We start from the raw sequence: 26,803 nt of genomic DNA, 5'->3' as shown, positions 1-26,803 counted from the left end.
CTCCCAGTTTGGTGTCATCTGCAAATTTGATCAGGATGCCCTTGAGTCCATCATCCAAGTCGTTGATAAAGATGTTGAATAAGACCGGGCCCAAGACAGAACCCTGTGGCACCCCACTAGTCACTCTTCTCCAGGATGAAGAGGAACCATTCATGTATCTTACCATCTCAGCCACAGCTTACCGTAAGTTCTGATTTGGTTGTCAAATACTTGTACATCACGTAGAGTGAGAGAAGTTGTGTAGAAACTTCGTCAAAACTTTCCTGTATCATTATCTCAGTGACCACAGCCATCGCATCTAACAATAAACAAAACATTTTAAAATTAAGGGAGTGGTTTGACAAGACTCTTCTTCCCACACTAGTTTCAAAAGACACGAGTGCGCTTTCCTCTTTTACACCCGAATCTTGATGTGCAAAAAAATGCAGCATCAGAAGAAGAACACATCTGCCTTTTGCAAACCAGGAGGCACATAAGGAAAACAGCTGGAAGCAGTCACAAAGCTGGTGTATCTTATCTATGCAACAGTTCCGCTCTGTGCCAGGAGACCTTCCTCAAAATTAAAATGGGAGTGAGAGAGGATAAGAGTCATGGTACGCAAGACCACAGTACTTTACACATAAGGACTTTAAACTCACAAACACCCTAATCAAAGAATACTTCATGGACTGTGTCAACAAAGCTAACTCCAAAATGAATTCAGGGACTATCAGCTTAAGGCAAGGTCTCTTGACAACAAGCCCTAAGTTTGCTAGAGGGCACAGAATCTCAATACGAGCAACAAGGCACAAATTCTTGAATGATGTACCATCTGGAATTATTTCCTGAGTGGCTTTAGAGGTGCTTAAGGAAAGGATGGCACTTTCCACTAGGAGGCCGAGTCAGCTAAAAAATTTGGAAAATAATGTTGATACAGAGGAACTCTCAGTCAACCCTCGTTGAATTGCACTAGGTGATTTGATTACATTAACAACACACCCACCCCGACCTGCTCAATTTTTACCTCCTCTCTTGCAGAAGGGCTATAGAGGTTTAGTAGTAGAAGATGCACTAGGCATACAAAAGATCTCTGGCTCATGATTGGCACTGGGGTTGAGAAAAGAATTTTGCTGGAAACTCTGAAATGCTGGTGCCAGTTAATGTCAAAAATACTGAGCTGGAAGGATCAATGTCCTGACTCAGTAGAAAGGTGGATTTCAGTGTTCTTTACCTTTTTTTGGCTCCTCCCATTAAAACCACAGCAAATCAGATGAACAGAAAGAGGTCCAAAGGGGGCCATATATAAATATGAAGAAACAGGGAAGATCAAGATGACCAGCAGTTGACATATGCTTACTTACTTTCATAATTCTCATCCTTTATAAAAGAATCCAGCAATATATTGAAGGTAAAATAGTCTGGGATAATTCCATATTGAACCTGCAAAAAACAAGCGGAAAGCACAACAGTCATACTTCTAGCATCTCATCTCATTTTGGACTATGATATGATTGTGTAGGGCAAGGCCAAGGGGATGCCTGGACCAGTACTCCCACTTTTACTTGTCTTTCACTACTTGAAATGGGAGTAGGATGAAGAATGTCCTTTGGAACATACCACTGCCCAATACTGACCAGGAAAGTAGAAAACTGTAGCTGGGGCTGGGGGCCACCAGGTGGCGCACTGGAAGATGGCCGACAATAACATCTCTGCGACCCATACGAGGTAATTAAGAGGCTGCTATGGGAAGTATGCAGTCTTCCTACCCCCCCCCAGGAGATGGGGAGGCTGCCTTGCCAGCAGTGTCCACAATGCACCCCCGGATTCGAGAGAAGGGGGTGCCGGTCACTTGGCACGAGCCCTCGATGAGGTCGGCTCTTCCTGACGCCGGTTCCAATCAGCGCGTGCTAGTTCGCTTTAGCTCAGAATTATAATTGGAAACATATGATTGGAATGAAGCTAAAGCACATACATCAAGCAACATTCGGGAGATAAGACTGCTGATTAATGGATCTCTGTGACTGGAGTGACGGATGGATAAGTAAATCAACTAATGAACCACCATTAAGAGAATGGTATGTTTGGAATGAAGGAGGGGTGGAGGAAAAAGCTTTTCGTTTCTTTGCGTTATGTGATATAAATAACCCTCCACCCCAGAAAGAAATAAGATCGTTGCGTTTTATTAACCACAAGCAGGAATTCAAGAACTGTGTGGAGTGGATTATAGTTAAAGAGATGATTGGTAAACAACGAGAACGGAGGAAAATTTTATGATGCAGCATAAAATGGCATCTCGCTAAGACAGGCTTGCCTGAGAAAGAAAGACAGGGGGAGGAGAATCAGGACCATTGGAATGAGAAGGATGGTTGGAATGTGATCTTAACCTGACAGAGCCCTCCTGATATACTTGGCAAGCCTGAGAAAATTAAAGGACAGTCCGAAGATTAATTTTTTATGGAAGCGTTGAATGGCGGCTGTCCCTGAGCGATATGATCTTTGGAGAGCACAAAACCCACACAGAGGATGCCTGTCTCTAATCCGCTTGTGAAGATTATTAGAGATCGCAAAGAAAGGAATATATGATAACAACAAGAAGATGAAGAAAGTAATAAAGGACTATCTGGATTGAACTGGATAGAACTGTTTAATTAAAGCAGCAATATAAGTGATGTTTGGACTCGTTCGGAGCTTGATGTATGGGTACACCCAATAAAATTTAAAATTTGGCTGTATAATTTGGAACTAATGTGATTTGGATAATGTGATGTGATTGGCCTGTTAATAAAAATTATTTTTTTTTTTTAAAAAAAGGAAAGTAGAAAACTGCAACTGCATGTAGCTGGCCATTCATCCCTTACTGCCTATCCACTTGGGCCACCAGAGCTCTCATAGGCTTCAGATGTTCAAAACTGATAGCATGGATTGTTCTGAGCTGTGTTCTTTGGGGGTGGGGGTGGGGGGGGACCTAGTAAAGCTACGTTTGCCAACTTACAGCAATGTCTCTGCTCTTAAGGTAGTCCTTCAACAAGAAGAAAGACAGAGCTCGACATGCAGCAATGATACTGCTGCTACAGCTTTTATTCACCATCACGAAGTCTTTGTTCTCATCGATTTCATCGAAGGTGCTCTGGGAGCCTTCAAAGCTGAAGAGCAGGGTTTTAAAAGCGCTTCACAGAAACAGCAGTCAGAAACTTGTGCATTCATGCAAGCAGCCACCTGTATGCATGCATTCTTCCAACGTTCCCTATAGTTAAAATTTGCAGTAAGATTGCACAGGAATACATTTAGCGATGTGCCATTTATACTCTATGCCAGAGGCAAAGATTGTTCAGGGATGACTGTCACTTCACTGTGTTTCTTGCCAAGCGGTAGATTGTAAGGGGATGGTTCTTGCATAATTTTCCCCACAAGTCTTTCTGTCCTCTTAGGAGCAAGACCTAATTCCTTTGTGCGCAGACATAAGAATGTCTCTGCATCACTAAAGCAGGAGACATCATCCGCTGCCAACTTAAAATCTAAGCTAAAAGGAAAAGCCAAAAAGCTAAACAATAAATGCTGCAAGGATCATGTGCTTCTGGGAATGCAAAGATGGTTATCTACAGGCAATTATTGCCCACTCCTGTTCAAAGCATTTCTGAGTCGGGTAGAAAACATCTTGTTGATGCTGCCTACAAGGCTCACAGCAGGTTCCACAATACTATACTCCAAATAAATTAAATAATTCATTCAATGCAAAACTTTAAAATAAGCAGTGGGCACAATTCAGACAATAAAGAACATTTTCAGGTCACACTGATTCCAGCAGGATATATATATATATATATATATATATATATATATATATATATATATATATGCTTTCGTAGATTTTCACGGGTACAGGAATGCAGGTTTTGGTGTCTTCGGGTGTCTTCCCGTGTAAGAGTCGGGGTGTCTGTGCGACGTTTCGACGAGGTCTCACTCGTCATCTTCAGGCTGGTGCTTTCGGCTTCTTGTTACTTGTTATTGTTCCAGTAACAAGAAGCCGAAAGCACCAGCCTGAAGATGACGAGTGAGACCTCGTCGAAACGTCGCACAGACACCCCGACTCTTACACGGGAAGACACCCGAAGACACCAAAACCTGCATATATATATATATATATATATATATATATATATATATATATATATATATATATATATAAAGCCTGGGCTTAACTCCCCACCCGCACTCTGGAAATAGCTGGTACTTGTTTAAATTTGGCTGGTCAGCTCCACTACGAAAAGGAAACAGCAGAGATTGCATGAAGTTTATCTAAAATTCCACACTTTCATCGTAAACAAAGAATGCAGTCTTCTGAACGGGAGACACATTCACAGAAAGGTTTCAGATGTAGCTAATTTATGTACGTTTAACAACATTTGAAAAAATGTCTTGTTAAAGCATCACCTTATTTTGCAAAGTGTACAAAGCTTTATCCTGTGCCCCAAACTTCAGGCACTGCCTGATCCAGCTGTGGATGATCCAGTCTCTCAAGTAAAAGCAATTTGGGCTGTGGCGAAACCTAAGGGATGAGACAAAACATAAAGAATTAAAAGAGACCCAAACACATGCTGGCCTACAAAGGTATGTGAATTAATTAAACATAAGCGGTATAAAGCACAGATTTTCTTTGTAGTTTCAGGGGTAGATCTATAAAGAGAGCTGGATCCAGACTTAGCCATGTTTAGTACAGACCTACTGAACAGGACCTATGCATAACCTTCTTTGTTTAAAAGGAAGGGAGAAACATGAGAAAATCCTCTTCCACCCAGTATTATATAGAAAAACACCACCACCCTGCCTTCAAAAATGCATTTTCACCTCTACCCTTGTGGAAGTGGCAGAACCACCTTTCCACGACAGAAACAGTTCTGTTAAGGGGTGCATGTGTGAGCTTTTCGGCCCAGTGCCAGATACCTCCATCTTGTTTTTAAATGGCTACAGAAGGACCTAGTGTGGAATTCAACCACGTTGTGTGCATGGAACAAGGTCCACTCACATAATTGGCTTTCTCCCTCCTCTCTCTTGCTGCAAGCCACCCACTCCCTAAATATGCTCTGGAGGGGGACAGAACCCATAATATGTTGAGGGGGCACATGACGGGGAGGAGAGGAGGGGTCCTCTTGATTTTATTCTGTGTACACACGCATGCACACACACACACACACACACACACTTAGTGCTACACTGAATTCTACCTTCATGTTTTATGAATGAGCTAGTATGTAGGATACATCAAAATGGAGTTATGCAGGAGATGTACAAAAAACTGCCGCTCACATGTTACTCAGTCGTGAAATGGAAGTGCTTTGCAAGTAGGAAGTTGTGGAAACTTGTATGTAGGTAGTCGAATATTGCTGACGACAGCATAATATGAAAGTTATTATCTGAAGCGCTTTCCTAAACAGAGGTAGCTATTTAGAAAGCGGGATAACAAAAGAAACAAACCTATTTCAGAAAGGTAATATTAATATTCCATAAACTATCCGACTAAACAGCCCCTCGCATTGTCAGCTCATGGATTTTAGTATTCAGAACGAGCTGCAGCAGATCAGATTCTGCCATTGTGATCTATCTATTATTATCACCGTGGCTGGGGTCAGGGGTTCGGCACTGTTGGGCACTTGCCAAGGCTTGCTGCCCAGCAGGGGCCCACTGCCAATCCCGTCAGCCTTCTTGCCCTGCTGACTCCGCCTGTTTCCTTGCCCACTCTCAAAGAGCAAGCAGTGAGATGAGCAAGGAGAGGCACTAAGCTCCTCGCGTCTTGTCCTCTCCTGCTAGGAGCAAATGCAGACTGGGCCCAGAGGGAGAAGCAAACAAAGGAGCAGATCAAGGTGGGTAAACTGTGCACATTCAGGGAGGGAGGCCTTGCGGGAATGTATTTCCCAAGGCAGCCCTTCTCCCATTCCCTCCTACCTCAAAAAGCAACAACACCCTGCACTGATTGTTGTATTCTGTACTGTCTTCTTATTTATTGTTGGCTATATTTTCAAAATAAAAGAGAAGTTACTTCCAGGTAGGGATAGTATTAACCATGAGATGAGCCCTGTTAGGCTTAAAGGGTGCTGTGGTAGGATTTATACATTGCACGCTCTGGCATACGCACCACCAAAAAGCTTTTCCCAAATGGGAGAGCACGGCCTGTGCTGGAGCGACATGCGTTTGTGTTTTGAGATGTCTCTGTGCGGTTTACGCCTCAACAAAAATACATGTGCATTATATATAAATACAAATCTCACCTTCAACTCAGCTTGATTGCATATGCTACCATTATAGTGTGTGAGAAGCCTTTTGCCAGCAAGATGTAAAGCTTGAATTGGGCCCCAGAGCCTAGAATCAGGCTCTTTGTGCAAGACAATCTACAGAAGGTCAAGGCATAAAATCTGGTAAACCAAAGTAATTGCCCAGAGGAAGTCATCCTTCATGGACAAAAGAGGTCCAAAAATAAAAACACCAACAACAGTAGTGTTGAAATGCCACAAGGTTTTAGGGCTAGATAACTACTTTACAGTGGACGCTAGTGGTTTCCAGACTAGGATTTAGAAATGGAAATGTTGGTTTAGGTTGTAGAAAAACATATAATTATCTTCAGTGTTCCAACAACTTTCTCATAAACTCTCATGCCCTTAAAGTGTTCCTAAAGGACAGAGTTTTACAATTGACAGTTAAATCCGGGACTAGAAAATGCTAGAGGGGCCTTACGTTTATCTGTATAAAGAAGCGCCACAACATTTTATGGGGGAAATTAATGGTATAAAAGAATTCAATTGTGTTTAATAGTAGGAAGGAACTGGGAGGCGGGTGGGTAGGGCTGATGGGGAGAAGGAACTCCCTCAACATTTGTCTCGATCGTTGTCTGAGCCTCAGACAGAAGAACCTAAAATCTATGTAACCGTGAGCAACAAGGGCTAGGAAGCATTAGATCAAACCCCTAGTGAGCTCCAGCCCAGACCTCTTTTTGAAGAACATCAGGATGAATGAACAGCACTAATACGCAGATGCTAGCAGCCCGGAGCCAAACTGCAGCACCATTTAGTGGTAGGATTGGTTCTTCCATCTGAATGAGCATGCTTTCCAGAACATTTATCAGACTATTATAGCCACCAACCCTTTTCACTTCCCTCTAGTGAGTTTCAGAGAATTGTCCCTTATGGCTACCGGCTATACAGATTACCAAGGGGAGGAGGGAGGTTGCAGCAGTCGGCCGTGTTAGTAGAGACCCAGCTGCTAGCTAAAGGATGTATATATGCTATGTTGTAAGTGACAGATTATCTCCCTTCATATTAATGCTAGACTTGTGTGTGCTTTTTTAAAGGCACACTTAAAATATCAAGCCATGAATGTCCATTTGGATGATCTAATTGGTTCCTACATTTCTCGCTTGAACTCTGATATTAAGAACAGGAAGATCCTATATTTGCTTTCATTAGGGGCCTGGCTCAAAAATGCTTGCAGGAAGCATCAATTACAGGCAATAAGGCTGAATCATATTATGATGGATCAATTACCTAATTGGTACTGACTGGCTCACTAGACAGCGAGAGAGAGAAGAGGTCAGACAGCAAGATCTGCATCCAGTCACAAAGAACGGAAAATCCCTTATGGGGCCCCAATTATCTCCTAAGTTTCCTGTTCCAAACTGGCAAGTGTATGGGTGAGATAGCGAGTGGTCAGAATCGTGGATAGCAGGACTGCAAGGCTGGATGCAAAAACAGGATGGACCACAAGGTTCACTGTTAAGGAGCGAGTGTTGCTCCAACACTGGCCTGGAGCAAACAGAAAGGTCCTACAGGGTGAGGTGCCCGTGAAGCCAAGAAGCCCAACTGAGAGTTGAAAGGACCACACACGGGCCAGAGCTGGAATGCTTCCTGCAGCCTTGGCTGGAAGGTGAGATGCAGGTGGTGAGCCCTTTTTCTTCCATGTGACTATCTAGCAGCCACACTTGACAGCCAGCCACCTGTGGTAGTTCGTGAATCCTGTTATCTTTGTCACGACATATGCTGCCTTCAGTTTCTTGAAGGAAGGTGGAGCATAAGTGCAAAAAAACCCAACCACAATAGCTAAATAATCTATGCACATACAACTGCCTGCACAAAGGGTCTGGTACATGCAATTTGGAACTCAAGACATTTAAACATTGCTGCATGCTAGCAAACTGTAATGTCTTGAAATATTTACTTGTATTCTTTTTTTTTGCAATAATGTTTATTAAGTTTCTTATAAATGTAACACATATTGTAAAAACAAATACAACAGAGAATAAAAAAAGAAAAAAGAAAAACAACATAAAACAAGTACAGCAAATAACAACAAATAAAAAATATAACAACTAACACATAAACAATACAAATTGATTATTTAGTTAAACATCCAACGTCATAAACATGTTGCTTGACTTCCTCTGGTCCCTTCCATCTGAATTTTCCTTGTAAATAAATGTAGCAGTTTTCCAATATCATTGTTCCAAAACAATATTCTAATTATAGTCTAATTTATTAACTTTTCTTAATATTCTAAATCTCATTTATTTAATTAAATACTAATTTAATCCTAGGCCTGATTAGTACTTTCAAGTATCTTCTAATTTTTAATATTACAATATTTATTCATATAGTCTTTAAATTTCTTCCAATCTTCTTGATGTTCCTCTTCTTTCTGGTCGTGGATTCTTCCAGTGAGGTCAGCTAGCTCCATAAATTCCATCATCTTCATCTGCCATTCTTCCACCGTTGGTAATTCCTGTGTTTTCCATTTCTTGGCTATTAAAATTCGAGCAGCAGTTGTGGCATACAAAAATAACTTTACATCTTTCTTGGAAATATTTACTTGTATTCTTAAAAAAATTCTAACAGAAACAAATTTAAAGCTTTGAATTCATTTAAATACAACATTTAAACAACACTAAGCAGAGTTCTCCATTGATTTCCCTCTCTACTCCATTACTTAAATGCTCTTTGCCATTAGAAAACTCTTGAGAACTCTTGAGATATTTATACAGCATGTAAAATTAACGTTCTGTACTCGATGAAGTTTGTTGGCTGAATATATAATGTTGTTAAATTTGATCTCTAGAGATTTAGGACATTTTGAAGGGGGGGGGATGAGTTGAGGAAACCTACAAGTTTCCAGTCAGTGGAGATGCTACACATTTGTCTTAAAAAAGAGAAGAAAAAAAGAAAAAAAGTATTTAGAGTATCTGTTTACCAGCAGCTTAAAGCACAGATCTGATAACAGGGATATGCTTTAGACAGCATTGCATAGTATTGCAATTAAAACAGAAGAATATATTTACTGCTAAGAAAACCAGAGTTCAGATGGATGTTTCAACTGTAACAGGAACTGGAAATCTTCTTCTTCAGAATTTCCAAACGCTGCATTTTAATGCAAAACACACACCAAACGCTATTTGCAAAGGGTACCAGCTCCCCTTGGGAATGGAACAAGTCACAGCCCTGGATGGCCACAAGAGGAATGGCTTGGGAAGACATGAATGATGTCATGTCTAGTATAACGTCTCCCTAGCAACAGGATTAACATTTGAAAAGGGGAGGAGGGTTTCAAAGAAAGGAAAACAGAACCCACAACATATTTCCTAACTGGCCTGGGGTGTGTGTGTGCGTGTGTGACAAGTCTCTTGCTAGTTGTGGCAGACAGGAGCACACAAAGAAAGTAAATGCAAACATACACACACCAGCTGACAAGAGGCTTACAATAGTTGGGGGTGGGGAGCATTGGGGGCCTTACTAAAAATATGAGCTAGACAGCTTTGATTAACCAAACAGCAACATCAGAGCACTGTGGGTTATGTTCATGACACCACCTCCAGTTTCATATGCCTCCCAGGTATCACTTTGAGGCACAGTAAAGGTAAAGGTAAAGGGACGCCTGACCATTAGGTCCAGTCGTGGCCGACTGTGGGGTTGCGGAGCTCATCTCGCTTTAATGACCGAGGGAGCCGGCGTACAGCTTCCGGGTCATGTAGCCAGCATGACTAAGCCGCTTCTGGCAAACCAGAGCAGCGCACAGAAACGCCGTTTACCTTCCCGCCGGAGCAGTACCTATTTATCTACTTGCACTTTGACGTGCTTTCGAACTGCTAGGTTGGCAGAAGCTGGGACTGAGCAACGGGAGCTCACACCGTCACGGGGATTTGAACCGCTGACTTTCTGATCAGCAAGTCCTAGGCTCTGTGGTTTAACCCACAGCGTCCCTTGAGGCACAGTAGGGCAGGAATAGAACAGATACAGAAAGAAAGAACTGCCCCTACTAAGAAGATGTGGAGTTTTCAGGTCCATGCCGTTTCCAACAGGAGCCCTTAAATCTTACCATTAACAACTGTATCAGCCCAAGATACCAGCCCACAGTCAGCAACAATTCCTACTGGGTATGTCAGTTTCTAGACCCAACAAGTAGCTTTCACTCATATTCCCCTGTCACAACGTAGGTAGCCAAGGAGCAACTGGTGAGATTTGTAGCTTCAAAAGTTATACAAACATAAAATCATGGTTCATTTGAATCATGAATGGCTGCTGTAGAATCATAAATGTAGGACATATTCTAGACAACTCTATAGCCATTTTGAATGTTCCCCATCCTGCCCTCACTGTGGGTGTGGAAACATGTGAATTCTGAAACATGGTAGGAAAACCTTCAAGAAAAAATATTATTCAGTACTGTATCATAAACTTCCTACAAAATTCATTTGTTCCCTTACTAAGGTTATATTGCAGAAAGATTGGCTGACAACTGCTTTGTCCTTATCTACAAAGACAAAATTTTGGGGACTCATTTAGTTCCTCATATTCTTAAGCCTGGGGATTCTTTCTGATTTAGGATTCAAGCTGAAATGGAAGATTTCAGGGCCTTTTAAAGAGATGTTTCTACAGTTGCTTGCTCTCTCTTTTTGTTCCTTCCCCCTTTTCTCTTTACGTTGCCTGCAGACAGGGTTCATCTGGTTTTGTCTTTCTATGGCACCATTTTAGATGCTGGACAGATAAATATTATTTTTCTTTAAGCAGAGAGAACAGTTTTGTTTGCCAATAACTTAGCATGAAATTAAACCAGTCTTGTTACTCTGGTACATCATAATAATTGGCTCCAGATAACCAGTCACAGCCATTGCCAAGGTAATGGCAACCAGAAAAACAGTCTTCTTCCTGTGATAAATAAAGGCTGAACAACCATCCCTCTCTCTCCCTCCTGTTTAGCCTAGGCTAGGGAAGAGATACTGGATTATTCTGTAAAGGAAGGATAATGGATGTTAGAAGCAGCAGGATCTGGCCTGAGTGGGGCAAATGCCACTGGCAAATAGTGGGCAGCAATGGTCCCTTCCAACTCTGCAGTTGCCGAGGTGATTAACTGCCTAGAAAGTCACTCTGGGATGATTATGCCTGTTGATTATTTGGGAAGAGTGGCCTGAAAGGCAAACTGTCACTCCGAATATCAAAGCACCAAAATGTGTTTTTAAACAACAACTTCAGGTGGATGCAGACAAACAACTGAGGTAATGAGATGGTGACTAGCCACCAAAGGCATGGATCACTCATGTGAATATGTGACTCATCACTGTCAAATAGCTATGGTGTAGAATTCAAAGGAACTCTGGGTAACCTCACCTTTTGGTTGCTGCGGCAGACGCCCCTTTGTGACTTTCTGCCTTTCTGAATCAATCGTCAATTGGTTTCATTTGGGCTGTTTCCAGCACAAATGACTGAAGGACTGGGATGATCACTTCTCTTGTTGAGTAGCTCCATCAATAGTAATAAACACCAGCGTAAGTGGAGAGATTGAACTGTACTCACGGCAGAGCCAAGTTTGGGTACTGTAGGTTACCGTGCTCAGATGACTGTTGGTAGCAGTGTGTGCACGACTGTGTGTAAGGCTCCCTAAGGACCCAACACTCCATTCAAGAAGGGTCTGGTTCCTTTTTGTCCATTTTAGTTCCCTATGACCTGGATGAAAACTCAAAAAATGGCATAGTAGATGCTTTTAAAAATATGTATTATTATTATTATTATTATTATTATTATTATCATCATCATCATCATTCAACTGAAGGAATTGTTAGTATATCTCTGCTCATAAATCTCGATAACAGGATATAACTAGGCTGTGCAATATGTACAAGGACCCGAGGAAGACCGGGGGTGGGGGTGGAATGTGTAATCTATTTATTACAGTTCCTGCACAAACCTTTCTGAAAGGAAAGAGAGCTGTGTGGAGCAGTGCTTGGTGCATTGCATCTTAAGACTACAGGAAGCCAGCTATGATCATCGAAAGAATACCCAAAGGGGACCCAAATGAATACCCAAATGAAGAGGGGACCCTCTGGCACTTCTTGTGTACTGAATGGAAAGACCATGAGGTTTCCCTGTGGCTTTCTGCTATCTTTATTCCTCCACATTCCTTATCACCTATTCTTTCAAAAGGAAATATCCCTAAAGAGCCCCGCTGTAACTCTGGCCTTCTGTTCTTTAATATTTATGCAAAGAAATCAATCCGACAGATCCTCAGAGCCACTGAACTGGAAGGCATTTCCAAACTCTCCCTCTCAAGCAGCGGAGGATGACTAAATTATACTCAGCCCAGGATTACGCTGAAATTTCTCCAAATAAGATAGAGAAAGCTCCATGTAAGAAACACTGTCACAGCCTGTGAATTCTTCAGAAGGCCACATTTCCTTGATCAGCTGCCATCAGCTGTCAAGGCTTCACTCTCAAGCAGCAGCCAGGACTCTAGCACAAAAGAAAAGCCCACGGGATGAAGAGAACCAGTGGAGCAAGCCACAGCCCCTTGAAGTCAGAGACCTCTGAACTGAGAACTCCGCTACGACAGATTTTCTACAGACTCCTCAGTGCCTGCGCCCCATCCCAGCAGGCACAAGGAAGGCACTGACTGAAAGGTGACAGAGTGCTAGGCTCTAAGCCAGAGGACTACCTTTTTTAAGGGCATCCATTGTTGGCAACGAAGCAGAGTCTGGGAGGAGCAGCCTGGGTCAAGAGGGATAACAGGTCTCCCTTGATCTCCAGACTTGTCTGAGCAAGTTGACTGCTTAGAACTAGCCAAGGTCCTGTAACTCAAGCCTGACTATGCAACCCTGGGACGTTACACCAAAACTTAAGTGCAAAGAGTATGAAGGCAATACCGGGTCTGGAAGGCCACAGCCCAGTTTTTTCCAGCTCTTGGAGCAGATGAGAGAGGCAGAATGTGCTACCTGCCAGAGGGTCATAAAAAGGGGACTAGAATCTTTGTTTCAACTCTGTAAGAGGAATGGAGGATCTGATATATACCAGTGATTGAGAGTTTGGAGCCACAGCCAATAATTCACTGAGATTACTTAAAGAGGAACAAGAGGATACAATTTGTGTATACAGTGGTACCTCAGGTTAAGAAGGGGATGGAAGGCATGATAAAAGCTCATGTTATAAATGGTATCAATGAAATTGAGAGACAACATTCCCACTCTATACAGTGGTACCTTGGGTTACAGACGCTTCAGGTTACAGACTCTGCTACCCCAGAAATAATACCTCGGGTTAAGAACTTTGCTTCAGGATGAGAACAGAAATCGCATGGCGGCGGCAGTGGGAGGCCCCATTAGCTAAAGTGGTACCTCAGGTTAAGAACTGTTTCAGGTTAAGAACGGACCTCCAGAACAAATTAAGTTCTTAACCCGAGGTACCACTGTATGCCCTTAAAAGCAGAAGAAACAACACAAGGATCTTAAAATTTTTGTTGGGTGCTACTACGTTTCAAACTGCTCTATTGACGTGCTCATATTTGTACAGCAATCCAGAAACCCAGCAGCACTGTAGCTACATACAACTTCAATGCTACACCCAAAATTTCATGCATGCAACAGCTGATTTCAGTGGGATTACGTTCATGCTTCTAAAATAGAAACTGTAGAGAGAAAAAGCTGTCTTTCTCTAAATGTAAAAAGGAAAAAGGGGAAAGGGTGAGAGAGCAGTATTTACTTACTTACTTACTCACTCACTCTCACTCACTCACTCACTCACTCACTCATTTAGTCTACTGCCTTCCATCCATGGATCTCAAGGTGGTTCACATCATTCATATCCAGGACAAAGAAAACTGGAATTAGTAGGAATTAATGCAGTGGAGGCTGGTCCACTTGTGACAGGCATTTCAGGGGCTTAATCTGGGCCGCTGGTCAGTTTAATTCAGCCCCTGTGGCAGTTTATTTCATGGGTAAAGTCCTTTAACAAAGGTCAACAACTTTGGTTGGCCCTTCGATTGGCCCTCACAGCCCTTCACTTCATCAAATCTGGCCCTCTTTGGAAAAAAGTTTGGACACCACTGATTTGGACCAATGGGCATTTCCTCTGCCCTCAGCCAACCCCTGCTTCTTACTTATAAGAAGCCCAGGGGGTAGCACTGCCTGTCAGCTTCCTCCTGCTTAGCCTCACTGTTGCTCTTGAAGAACTCAGCAGGGAGGAGGATGGGTAAAAAACTATAATTAGTTGGCTCTGCCCATCAATGGCTCTGCCTCCACTTTATGTGGGTCTCTCCATCTTATGCCCTACTGGTTCAAACAAGCACCAGGCACCACTGAGGTTGTGACAAATTATGGAGTCCCTAGCTTAAGAATTTACTTTATTTCTAAGTTCTAAAATGAAGTAGCCCAAGTCAAAGGTTGTTTTAAGATGGGGTTGCCCTATTTCAGAGTTTCTCAACCTTGTGTCCCCAGCTGTTGCTGGACTACAGTTCCCATCATCCCTAGCTAGCAAGACCAGTAGTCAAGAGTGATGGGAGATGTAGGTCCAACAGCAGCTGGGGACCCAAGGTTGAGAAACACTGCCATATTTCAAACAGTGAAAATCCGGACAAAGTTGAGCTGTTTTCAGTTTTGCCCAAAGTTGTTGAGCCCAGACACTACTGCCAAATGCAATATTCCAGATACATCCGGATGATGTATGGCAACCCTATTGGAACCGTGTTCCATATCATACATACGGTATGCATACACTGTGCATGAAGTATACTTGCTCGCCTCTGAAGCAGCCAAAAGTGCCTATTTTACCAGGTTGCCTATGCACCAGGGAGCTGTTTCCAAGTTCGTGCTCAAGGTAAATCAGATCCATGTGCCTTAGTGAAATGCAGTGGCATACACTGCATGTATGAATTCCAAAAATCTGCATGTGAGCATTTATTTTTCTAAACAGATTTCCTGCCCTACCTCCACCCTGGTTTACTTCAGATTTTAACATAATTTCAGAGGAAACCAGACAGACAACAAATGCTTCAATTGCTGATGAAGCTTTCAAACTGCCAGAAATAAGCTGATCTACTGGAATGAATCCAAAGCCACTTCACTTTGTAAATGTAAGTCATAGCTCTCTGTGTTAAAGCTTTAGCTTTTTAAAAAAATGCCACATTCTCTCTTCCCAGGCATATTTTTAGGTACGAAGCTTAATAATCAAATAGATTCCAGGCAGGCTTAGTATAGAAACTAGAGGGCTTGGGAGGACATCACCAGGAAATCTCCTTTGTCTGCCATTTCAAGCTGTAAGCAGTGGGAGAAATCCTCTGCATTATAAAATAAAATAAATAAATAAAAAAGGCCCAGGGGCACTGATCACGTCTCACTGTCAAAAGAAAACTGCCCCACAAAACCCTTTGCTTCTTGAAAGTTGGCTTTTAATCATCCACGAGTAAAAGAAGCTTTCCTTTTATCTCCTGGCCGATGTCAAGCTTGCATCCATTTATATGTATGCATGCACATGCCCCCTCCTCCTTTTCAAATCCTTGTACAACCTATTCAGTGCACAAGTTCTTATAGGAACAGTGCACACTTTAACTCTACATCCCAGGGAGTAAAAGAAGGGATTCCCTCCCAACCCAGCTTTGTAAAAATTAAAATTTCCAATGGCATTAAGGAAACATTTCCTCTGTGCAATGTGTCACAAATCTATTTAACAGCTACGGCAATTACTATTATTATTTAAACCTTTTACACAGCTACTGAAATCAAGGGGGAAGGAGAGAATTTCAAAGCAAATAAGGACAAAGAAGTAGCTTTCTTCTTTGCCCGCTTCCCCACTGAACTAGGCCTGTTATTTACATTTTCCAGTAAATAAACTATGAAAATGCAATCATTATTCACCCACTCTTTAAAGAAAGGCTATCAGACTCGCAGAGGGTTTTTTTTTCAGCCAAGAATTTAAAGAGATAACATTAATTTTAAATATTTTGTTATAACCACTAACATGGAACATAAAGGCTATTTTTTAAAAAACAACAACAACATCAACCTAAGCTACTGAGCATCCAAAGGAAATTTCCTTCAAAATTATGAAATTTATCCCAATAAATCTGCATTTAGGATAGGTTTACTATCCACTTAATTATATAAATCTCAATTTGGGCAATCGCTGAATGATTTGGTCCAAATTAAACACATGCTTGAATTTGGCTGGATCTTGCTCGATAAATGCATCTAACATTGTACAACAATCCATACAGAATTATAGAATTGAAAGCTATTTCAAGGGTCATCTAGTCCAACCAAATCATCTAACCAATGACTGGCACAGTCAGCTTAGACATCACTTCTCATATGTTGGAGCAACTCAGAAGGCTGAGTTGTGGTATAAATGCCTAAAACTCCAAGGTTCAATACACACATTCTTTAGAGACTGCCTCATTCCGTTGCACGGTCGTAACTGTATCATTTATGCACCAAGCTCAATGCAACAGCATTATCAGCTGCTGGCCACAGTTGTGGAATTACCTTGCCTCCAGAGGTCTGCCCAAGCCCACTCCCAAGAATCCGTCAGGAATCTGGAATATTGTAACTACTAGCTTCATGGCCTGAGCCTCAACACTAGCCTAGCTGAAACTAGCCAATCAGAAACTCTTCAGGCACAGGATTATGATATGTTGCCTCTGGAATAAAACACAGATGCATCAGACCAGATGTGCTCATGCACAGGATTTCTCTATGCAGATGTCAACTCCAGTTCAGTACTGTGCAAGATGCTGGCAGCTAGGACCAGATGCATAGTCCCACTACTATGCACGAATAACACCTGAATAAGATTTATGTCAAAATCAAACCCTCGACCGTAGCATCTAACCCACAGGTCTCCACAGGTACAAAAACACAAGCACCAGTTAGGCACAGTTTTCCATTTTCTTTACATCTTAGGTTTATTACATGTATGATATAAGAGAGTTTTGCTTGTTTGTTTAAAACCCCTAAACATAGCTTTGGAATCTTCTTTAAAAATAATAAAAAAAAAATCCGCAAAGGATAGGAAAGAAGAAGAAAGATCAATGTTTCTCTTTTGTTGTCATCACTGTTCAGTGATGTATGCCTCAAGAACAAACATTTTAAGAACTAGTTTCCCTGAGGTTTTGCTCTCCTGTAATCTCCCTCCCATTCTTCCTCTCCTGTAGGAAAAAAAGAATATGCTTTTTCATGTATAAATAAAGATTGGATACTGTTTTCACTGTAAAGCTACAAACTCTTTGAAATACTTAAGAAACCAAACTGGGAAATGTCTTTCTTTTTTTAAAAAAAAAAATCTACTCACAATAAAGAAAACAGTCATTAAGGATTTCTTCCTCTTAAAAATTACTTATGGGCTTCACCCAGTTGAAAATGACTGAATTTGAATACAAATTCCTTTAATAATCTAGTGTTAGAGCACACACTCTGATAGGCCCCTGAAAACACTGGAGGATGATGGAGTGAGCTGTTACTATAGCAACCTGAAAAGAGATTCTCTGGTGCTTTCCATAGTCCCAGCACAACTACAATAAAGTCTAATTTACAGCCAGACATTTGCTTGAGTAATATTTTCCCCTGTTGCTTATGTCATTTATATTATTATTTTTTAATGAGCCATTCAAAACATTTAACTTCTTACTTTGGAAACATTATCCAAACATCAGCAAGTCTGTAATGCACCAGATAAAACTCATATAAGTACTGTTTTTTTCCAGTAATGCTTAAAAGGTCAGGTTTATTCATTAGCTGCATTCCTTCCTCGGTGAAAATTATACAGAGCCATAACCACAAACAGGATAGAAACGGTATTTCGATTTCTCCCCTTGACCCACTGTAGATGTATGTAGTTAACCAATTCCTCACTATAATAAGGACACATTGTTGTGGCAGCTATCAACTCTGAATGGGGGCACAGAGCACAATTAGAGAGGAAGATATATCTGTTCAAGAGCAGGCAGCAAACAAGTCTACGCTACTAACTAATCACATACTTAAGCTGCGAACACTTCATGCAGTGTCAAATAGGGCACATCTTCAATGTTTAAACAAGGCCTCTGAAAAATGCCTGTATTTTTTAGCGACATGAGAGCTTGAAATGCTTAACTGTTTCTGTAATTACCCGAAGAGAGCAAATAATGTAAGGGTAGGAAGCCTTCAGAGATATGTTTTCCATATCTCTGGAAAATGTTTCCCATAACAACACAACAAGTAGACATTGTTTGTTTGTTTGTGTGAAGGAACAAGGTAGCACATCCTAGATCTCAGTTATATTTCATGTTTTGAGCTGAACCGAGATGTAATCTTCAAATTCTAGTTGTGCGCTGTTGCTGTTTTAATGAGAATGGCAATCTTAAAACTGTTTGGAAAATCCCAAACCCTAAAGTAAAAGGCTAATGGAAGTTCATTAGTAGTACTAGTAGTCTTTCTATGACTTTGTTGTTCCATTACTTTTTGGATCTATCATTTTCAAACATACTGAGGGCTGTCTGTGGCAGACTGGAGTTGGAGCCCAAAATCTTTGGTTGGCAAAGGCTCAGTAGATTATAAACCTCATGACAGGACCTGTGTTGTTATTAAATCCTTGTACAGAACCTGGAAAGCTTAATTTAAAAACTTGGTAACTGAATTCAAATTTGGTACGATATAATATGAAAGGAGCATGCATCACATGGCTCTGCTATTAGTCCAAAAATGTTCATTTGCAACTATTTTATTTTTGCTTAAGCCATGCTAGCGTGGTATCCTTTTGCACCCTCAGCCCCTCATTACTTCTGTACAGGGCAGCTGCTGCTATGCTCGTTCGTTCCTACCCACTTAATCTCCTAATTCTTCACTATGACAACCATATTCCACTGTGTGCGCCTGCCCCCAGCACTGCACCAATCGAAAATGCCAGAAATATAATGGATGAGATGAAATGTCAAGAAATACAAATGGAGGCCTTGTATTAAAAACAAATCAAGCCTCGCTTCTTTTTACATTCAAACACAGGTTAGGAACACATGGATCTGACGTTTGAGGCTTCGCACCCAGGGGAATGCGGGTGTGCAGGGCATACCAACAATGCCTTACTCCTGGGAAACAGTCATGAATATGTTACCAAAATCAGCCTCTCTGATTAATGATGCACCCAAGATGTCTACCTTCAAGCTGTGCTGCAGCTCATGACTGTGAAGTCACATGCCAGGCTTATCATGAATACGTAATTAATTTTAAAAGCCTTATTGTATTGAACAATATTACACTGCCTCAATTATACCCAGGAGGTAATGGGGCTCTAACAATAAATTGTTGTACAATTAGCTCCATCTGCCTCCTTTGGTTATTAGCACTGGTGACACCTTTCTTCCTATGAGTCAGGATTAGATGCCAGGGAGCTCTCTTTACCAGGAGAATGAAGAAAGCAGAGCCAGCCTCTCTCTCTCTCTCTCTCTCTCTCTCTCTCTCTCTCTCTGTGTGTGTGTGTGAGAGAGAGAGAGAGAGAGAGGTGTGCAAATGAGAAAGATGGTGAGCACAGGTGACTATATTTTAAGTGAGCACATGTGCCAGAGAGGTGTGCTGGGAATTTGTGAAACGTTGCTGGTAGGAAAGTACTCTGGGAGGTGAGGGAAAGCTCTCATTAAATTTCTGATAACCAGCTGCTATTGGATGATCCCTCAAGAGATCAGAGTCTTACAGCAGCGTGGAATAGATAAGGGAGCTGGCCTAAATCAACTTAATCAATGAATCAGTGGCCTCAGCCAGCTCTGCTATTATGCAGAGTAGGACAGCCGCCTCGGGCAGCTGACTGTAGGTACCATGAAAAGGCTGCAAATTGCTAAAACATTTAATTTATTATTATCATTATTGAACCTCTGCTGCCAGCGAGGAGGGCAGATGCTTGTGGGATTTCCTGTCTCAGGTGCCAAAAGGGTATGACCAGCTTTGGATATTATGCATCGTACCATAGGCAGCAAAGTCTTGGGCCAGCCCTCACTAGGGGCAACTGGTACTCTTTTACTTCACTTGGAGTGAGCATTTTGAGGACTGGAATACTTACTGTATTGGCCTGAATATAAGCCGCACTTTTTTCCCAAATTCTGACAGTGAAAAGTTAAAGTGCTGCTTATATTCGCAACCCTCCCTTTCCCCCAACGGCTCCGGGGAGGCTTGGGAGCAGCGAGCGGGCTGTGCGCCATTGCCCTGTGCTCCTGGGCTGCTCTCTGTAGGGGGAGGGAAGGCCGCTGGCAAAATGGTGTGGGGAATGTCTCCCTCCCCCTTTAATTCTGAAGGTGCGGCTTATTTGAGGGTGTGGCTTATATTCGGGCCAATACGATAAATGAAGCATGTTTGGGGGGGCTAATTCAGCCTGCCAGTCAATTTAATCCAGCCCGGTAGCAGTATATGTCCTCGGGCAAAATTCAAAAAAAAGCTCAGCAAATCTAAAGAAAGCTCAACAACTTTGGTTGGCCCTCCTCATGTATGACAGCACACGCTTTATCTCTATCAAGTTTTCTTCTAAAGAACAACTAACAGCCAAATAACGTCACTGTGAAGTCACTAGAAACAAACCATCCATCAGGGGAGAAATAAGAGCTACTCCAAACAACCCCATTTATCAAGTGGTAATTTGAAAGGGAATTAGTCACTCCTGGGAGAAGAGACATTCAATTCTTAATGCTGGCTCAAGATCCAGATGAGAGAATTCCCACACAAGAAACCAGAAGTAGCTTAATCTTTCCAGGAGTTACTATCATAGTGCGCAATCACACTTATTGCTAGATTTGTGGGTCTTGTCTGAAAGCATTTTAATGGGAAACTTCATCAGTCAGCTCCTGTAACACAAGTAATTAGAAGAAACAGCTCCTGTACACAAAAAATGATCTGTACACATAAAATGGCTGTCGTGCAGAGGCTGCTTTAAACAGATTTCTTCAGCAACTGCATCCAGGCAAAACAGTGCAGCAGTTGATCGTTAAAATTGTTTTCCATTTATATGGGGCACAATGCAGCCAAAAGTTTAGCAAGTGCTTAATTCTCCCACGTAATATATACTTCAGGTACTTTATTTCTATTATCCTTACAACAGGGATAAATACAGCTCTATTACAAATACAGCTGCACAAATATAAGATGGGGGCACCTGGCTTACTAATAGTACATGAGAAAAGGATCTGGGAGTTTTAGTGGACCACAAGCTTAAACATGAGTCAACAATGTGAAGCAGCACAAAAAAAAAGCTAATGCTATTCTACGATGTATCAGCAGAAGTATAGTGTCCAAATGAAGGGAAGCCACAGTACCACTCTAGTCTGCCTTGGTCAGACCACAACTGGAGACCTGCGTCCAGTTCTGGGTGCCACAATTTAAGAAGGATACTGACAAGCTGGAATGTGTGCAATCAAGATGATAAAGGACCTGGAAACCAAGCCTTATGAGGAACTTAGGAGGAGTTGGGTACGTTTACCCTGGAACAGAGGAAATACGATAGCCATCTTCAAATATCTTAAGGGTTGTAACGTGGAAAATGGAGTGGATGGGGCAGCTTCTAATAAATAAATAAAATTTAATAATTGCATATTTCATTTATATCCCACCTTTCCTCCAATGAATTCAAGGTGGCATACATAGTTCTCTCTCCATCCTGCCCCCCCCCCCTTATCCCTGCAACAACCCTGTGAAGTAGTTTAGGCTAGGAGACTGTGACTGGCCCAAGGTCACCAAGTGAGCTTCAGAGCTGAGTGGGGATTGGAAGTCTCTCAGGTCCTAGTCCAAAACTCTAACCACTGCACCACACTGCTTATTTTCATGTTGCAGATTTGGGGGGGGGGGGGACTGAAGCATATCATCATTTTTAAATGAATTTCTTACCCATTTTTTACCATGAGGTCCCAGGGGTTTCAACAATATAAAAACCCAGTATTAAATCAGTTGAAACAATTTACAATCAGTAAAACAGAGTGAGTCCTAAAATATATATCTCAGGTTTCAAAAGACAGCATTCAGCAGAAACTATACAAGGAAGGAACCAGATGAAACCCTGTGGGGGAGGGAATTTCACATCTTAGGGACTGCCACAGAGAATGCCAAGTCCTCGGCCATCTCCCTCCCAAACCTTTGAGGGCAGCAGAACTACAAGAGGGAAGCAGTATTTCACATACAGTGGTACCTCGGGTTACATACGCTTCAGGTTACAGACTCCACTAACCCAGAAATATTACCTCGGGTTAAGAACTTTGCTTCAGGATGAGAACAGAAATTGTGCTCCGGTGGCACAGCAGCAGCAGGAGTCCCCATTAGCTAAAGTGGTGCTTCAGGTTAAGAACAGTTTCAGGTTAAGAACGGACCTCCGGAACGAATTAAGTACTTAACCCCAGGTACCACTGTATTAGGAGCCTAAATCATATAGGCCTAAACACCCATGTGTTTTACAGTGGCTTGTAATTCAAGGCAGAAGTGAGACTGGACTGGGCACTTTCTGTTCCAAAACAACATGCAAAACACTGGCTAGTTCATCCCACAGAGAGAAGTCATGTTCTCTCCCTCATTTATAACAATAATCTTTTTCCTGCTCTACTTACAACTCAGGCATTTAAAAAGAAAGAAAGTTGAGTGAACTGCCACTGAGGAAAAGGTGGCAATGTATGTGCTATAAATATCGCACTGTGTTATACAAACCTGAGAAATATCTTTCTCCACTTTTCTTTTTCCTTGGCACATGGCTGTAGCTGTGCATTTCTGCACATTAGTTTCTGAGGTTATAGATCCCATCCCACTACCACTGTCGTAAAAAAATTAGGTGATATTTAGGTAAGTTCCACTCAGAGAAGACCCAATGAAATTAATCTACATGACTAAGTTAGGTTCATTAATTTCAATGGATCTACTCTGAGTAAAACTCAGCAATTCTCCTTTCATTTATTGAAAGAAGTGCAAAAGCTCAGAACACTATACTCTCTCTCACTCTCCATGGTGCAGTATGCAAGGTTTTAATTTTTTATTTTAAATCACATTGAGAATTGGGGGCAAAGAGAAGAAAGCAAGCTGAAAAACACAGACCAGCTAGGCCCATGTATAATATTCACCAATTTCTTTGAGCTGTCAATATATTTATTTTTTCAGGTTGCGCAATGTGAGCCTTGGAGCTATTTTGCACGTGGGGAAAAGTTAGTTTCACACCAAATGTGTATTAAATAGGAAAAAGCAGCCAACCACAGCTTCCCAAAGTGTGCGCCTTTTACCCTTTGTTCTCTTTGTTTTGTTTGATGTTTAAGAAAATGAGTCCAATCATAACTAAAAGCTAATTGAACAGTGACGTTACAATACAGAAAGAATAGGCTACTTTTAGGCAAAAGGAAATATGTCGCATTAAAACAAAAAACAAAGAAACCGAAGAGGAAACACTATTATTCCCGAGATGGCTGAGCAGTTCACCAATTCTGAAGACTGATCAATTAGCACTTAGGAAAATCTTCCCATTTGCCAGTTGGTGCTCAGGCTTGCCTCTTAATTAGCCCTTCCAAGCAGGCATATTTCCACGACATTGGGGGTAATGGACAATGAAATATCCTTGTCCTCCCCCAGCTCCACAGATGCTTCCCCTCCAAACTTCTCCACGAAAGACTTGGCCAATTTGCTACGATCATTTCCATAAATCTCATTTACACTCTGTGCTCACAGGTCCCATCGTTCTCCTCCTGCCCACTTACGGCATCCCTTCACTGCCCATGCTTAGGTGAGGCAAGACAGCTATAAAATCATAAATGAGTTTTCCCGTGAAATAACAGACCAACCAGGTAATTACAGGTTACTAATGAATCCAAAAGAGCTTGCGTTGAAAAAGAGAAATCTGTGCGCAGTTACTTACCTGTACTAGGCAGGGTGCCAGCCATGTTTACTGTACCATCTTGGCTGCCATCTGTATTTTCCAGCTACTGCTGACCTTTCTACAACTTCTAAACCTCATTTCCCAGCTGTTCCTACATAAGCAGGATAGCTAAGAATGAAGCAATAATTAAACACTTCTGATGCCAAGACGATATGCAAATTAAGACCATATCTAAGGTCCTAGCCAACAAGATGCTGGTATCTTTGAATAATGAGTCAGTGGTAGCACTTTCGTGTTTAATCTTTCACACAGCCTTTGACATTTGGCTGTAAAAAAGTGCTGTGTATTTTTTTAAGGGTAAGTGAACAAAGCATTTATGGATGGTGATGTGTAAGACATAAATAAATCACTACCATAAAGCTGTGTAAGGTACTTTTTTTAGCCAAGTGAGTTGGGTGTTCTTTTTTAATAATTAATTCTTATTGCTTTTTAAAATATACAAAAAACACAACTATAGCAACATATACAGACAACGTAAACTATCAGCTAATCAGAATGGGCATTTTATTAGAGACACATAACATAAAGAAAAAGAAAAGCCATGCTAAATAAAAGGAAGGAAGGAATTCCAAGTTAATCACATTTTGTTGGGGGAGTCCTTTGATGTTCTTTTTTCTCTAATAAACTAATAAAAATCATACCACCCTACAATATTACCTTTCTTCAATTTTCCACTGAGCACTCTTTAAGTTTCTGAATTAGTTTCTCTACTAGACCTTATGATACTGGCAGTGTTAGAAGCGTAGATAGAAAAGCTAGGAGCCAAATGGCTTCTGGGACCCGAGTTGTGGGCACCAAAACAGAATCTTTAGTCGCCACATTTTCTGGAGCTTGGCAACACTTTTTATTTATTACTTTTATAAGCATGAACTAATACATAATTCACATAAGAGACACATTGTTAAAACCACATTTTTATCAGAAATTGTTAATACATGTTTAATTTGGTGTTTACAATAAAAAACATCAGTCCCGTTCTTCGGTTTGAAAACACGCTACTCTTTATTGTTAAACTTCTTAACATGTTGTCTATCTTTAACATATACAGTGGTACCTCCGGTTACAGACACTTCAGGTTACAGACGCTTCAGGTTACAGACTCCGCTAACCCAGAAATAGTACCTCGGGTTAAGAACCACCTCAGGATGAGAACAGAAATTGTGTGGTGGCGGCGCGGCAGCAGCAGGAGGCCCCATTAGCTAAAGTGGTACCTCAGGTTAAGAACAGTTTCAGGTTAAGAACGGACCTCCGGAATGAATTAAGTTCTTAACCTGAGGTACCACTGTACTTTGAGGCTTCAAAGCACATACATTTCAGTAATCCTTGAGTGTTGGCCAGGCGGGAAAAATGGCACCCAGACTTTTTGAGGTGCTCACAAATGGAGAATCTTTAGACGCAAAATGCGCCTGGCACCCTGCTAATTTCGATCCCTGGATACAGGCACTCAGTTGTAACACCTTTCATGTACTGCCAATATATTGCTACTTTGAGATGTGTCACCAGCAAGAGATGCACACTTGCTTTTAATTGGTTTCCTGCATGAGCAGGGGGCTGAACTGGATGGTATTTGATGTCTCTTTCAATGCTATGATTCTATTGTCAGCAAGGCAGTTACTATGCCCTTTGGTTTCTGTGAAGCCTTCTAGCAGTGTTGGTTAAAGGGATAATGAAACCTGCATTCACCCTGAAAGCTATTAGAATTCTCATTGCACCATTAAAAATAAGAGTGAAAAATATAGGTATAAAACTGGACCAACCAATTATTCATAATATGTAAAAGTCAAATAAGGAGAAGTGTTTGCTTTTTGAACTCTGTCAGCAACCCTCCCTACTGGTTCTTCTGATTAATGCAGTAGACCCAGAAGTAGCCTTCAACTCTCACAAAGACACACAAGACCTCAAAAATAGCAGTTTTAATTAAATTATGACCTGGAGAAAAACCAAGCAGAAGCAGAAGCTGTGAACAGGCATGTCATTCCACATATTTTATTCAAGGCAAAGCTGGTGGCTCTGTTCTAGCTGCTCAGTTGCACATCTACATTTTGCAACAAGAGTCCACTGCCAGAGGATAGTAGACCAAGTATCCAAAGCAAGACTAAAGGTTATTTAAACACTCACAACTATAGCTGCAAAAGGGTCGCCAACATGATGCCTGCTGGTGCCAGTGTGCCCACAAGCACCTCCTATGGCACCTGCAGGCCATTTCAGCAAATATCGCCCCAAAAATCAACAATGCATGGGAAACTTGTGTGTTCTTCCTGGTCAGTCTCTGTTTGCACTGGCTCTGACTCTCCTACGTTTAATGCACTGCTTTAAGCAAGTCCGCATTTAATTACAGGTCAGGACTGAACACTCATATTCCCTTCCATTCTGAATACAAGAGATGAGGGAAAGAGCCTCTCTCTGTAAGTGGCTGATATGTGTGCCTTTTGTTTCTTTTTTGGGGGGAGGGGGGACTGATGGGGCAGGCATGCCGGCACCATTTTGTGTTCCTGAATCCTTTTCTGTTATTTTAGATGCGGCAGCCATTTTGTGTTATGTCACCCCCGAACACAAATCAGCGTTTTTGTTAATGGTACCCCTGGACCGCCCTCAAAATTCCAGATGTGATTAGTAATCTGCAGGAAATAAATGTGTTCGGCTGAATCAGATGTACCCGATTCTTAATGAAGGGAGAA

The 26,803-nt window shown here is 41.6% G+C and overlaps 1 protein-coding gene and 1 long non-coding RNA gene across 2 annotated transcripts in view; one reads left to right on the top strand and one right to left on the bottom strand.

Annotated features, from left to right (window-relative positions):
* MRPS27 (mitochondrial ribosomal protein S27) overlaps positions 1–26,803 on the bottom strand; it is a 64,889-nt gene that overhangs the window by 14,820 nt on the left and 23,266 nt on the right. The window contains exons 5-7 of the mRNA XM_082192001.1: positions 4,411–4,525; positions 1,341–1,419; positions 183–298 (exon numbers count right to left, since the gene is read on the bottom strand). Coding sequence (XP_082048127.1) covers positions 183–298; positions 1,341–1,419; positions 4,411–4,525 — 310 coding nt within the window. The remainder of the gene's footprint in view (positions 1–182; positions 299–1,340; positions 1,420–4,410; positions 4,526–26,803) is intronic.
* LOC309514756 lies at positions 4,537–19,670 on the top strand. Its single transcript, XR_014212175.1, has 3 exons — positions 4,537–5,837; positions 15,189–15,348; positions 19,250–19,670. It is a non-coding gene; the product is annotated as an uncharacterized lncRNA (long non-coding RNA).

Source organism: Podarcis vaucheri, assembly GCF_965113315.1.
Source record: "Podarcis vaucheri genome assembly, chromosome: 11".
Taxonomy (NCBI): domain Eukaryota; kingdom Metazoa; phylum Chordata; class Lepidosauria; order Squamata; family Lacertidae; genus Podarcis; species Podarcis vaucheri.
This window is presented reverse-complemented; position numbering and strand designations above follow the sequence as displayed.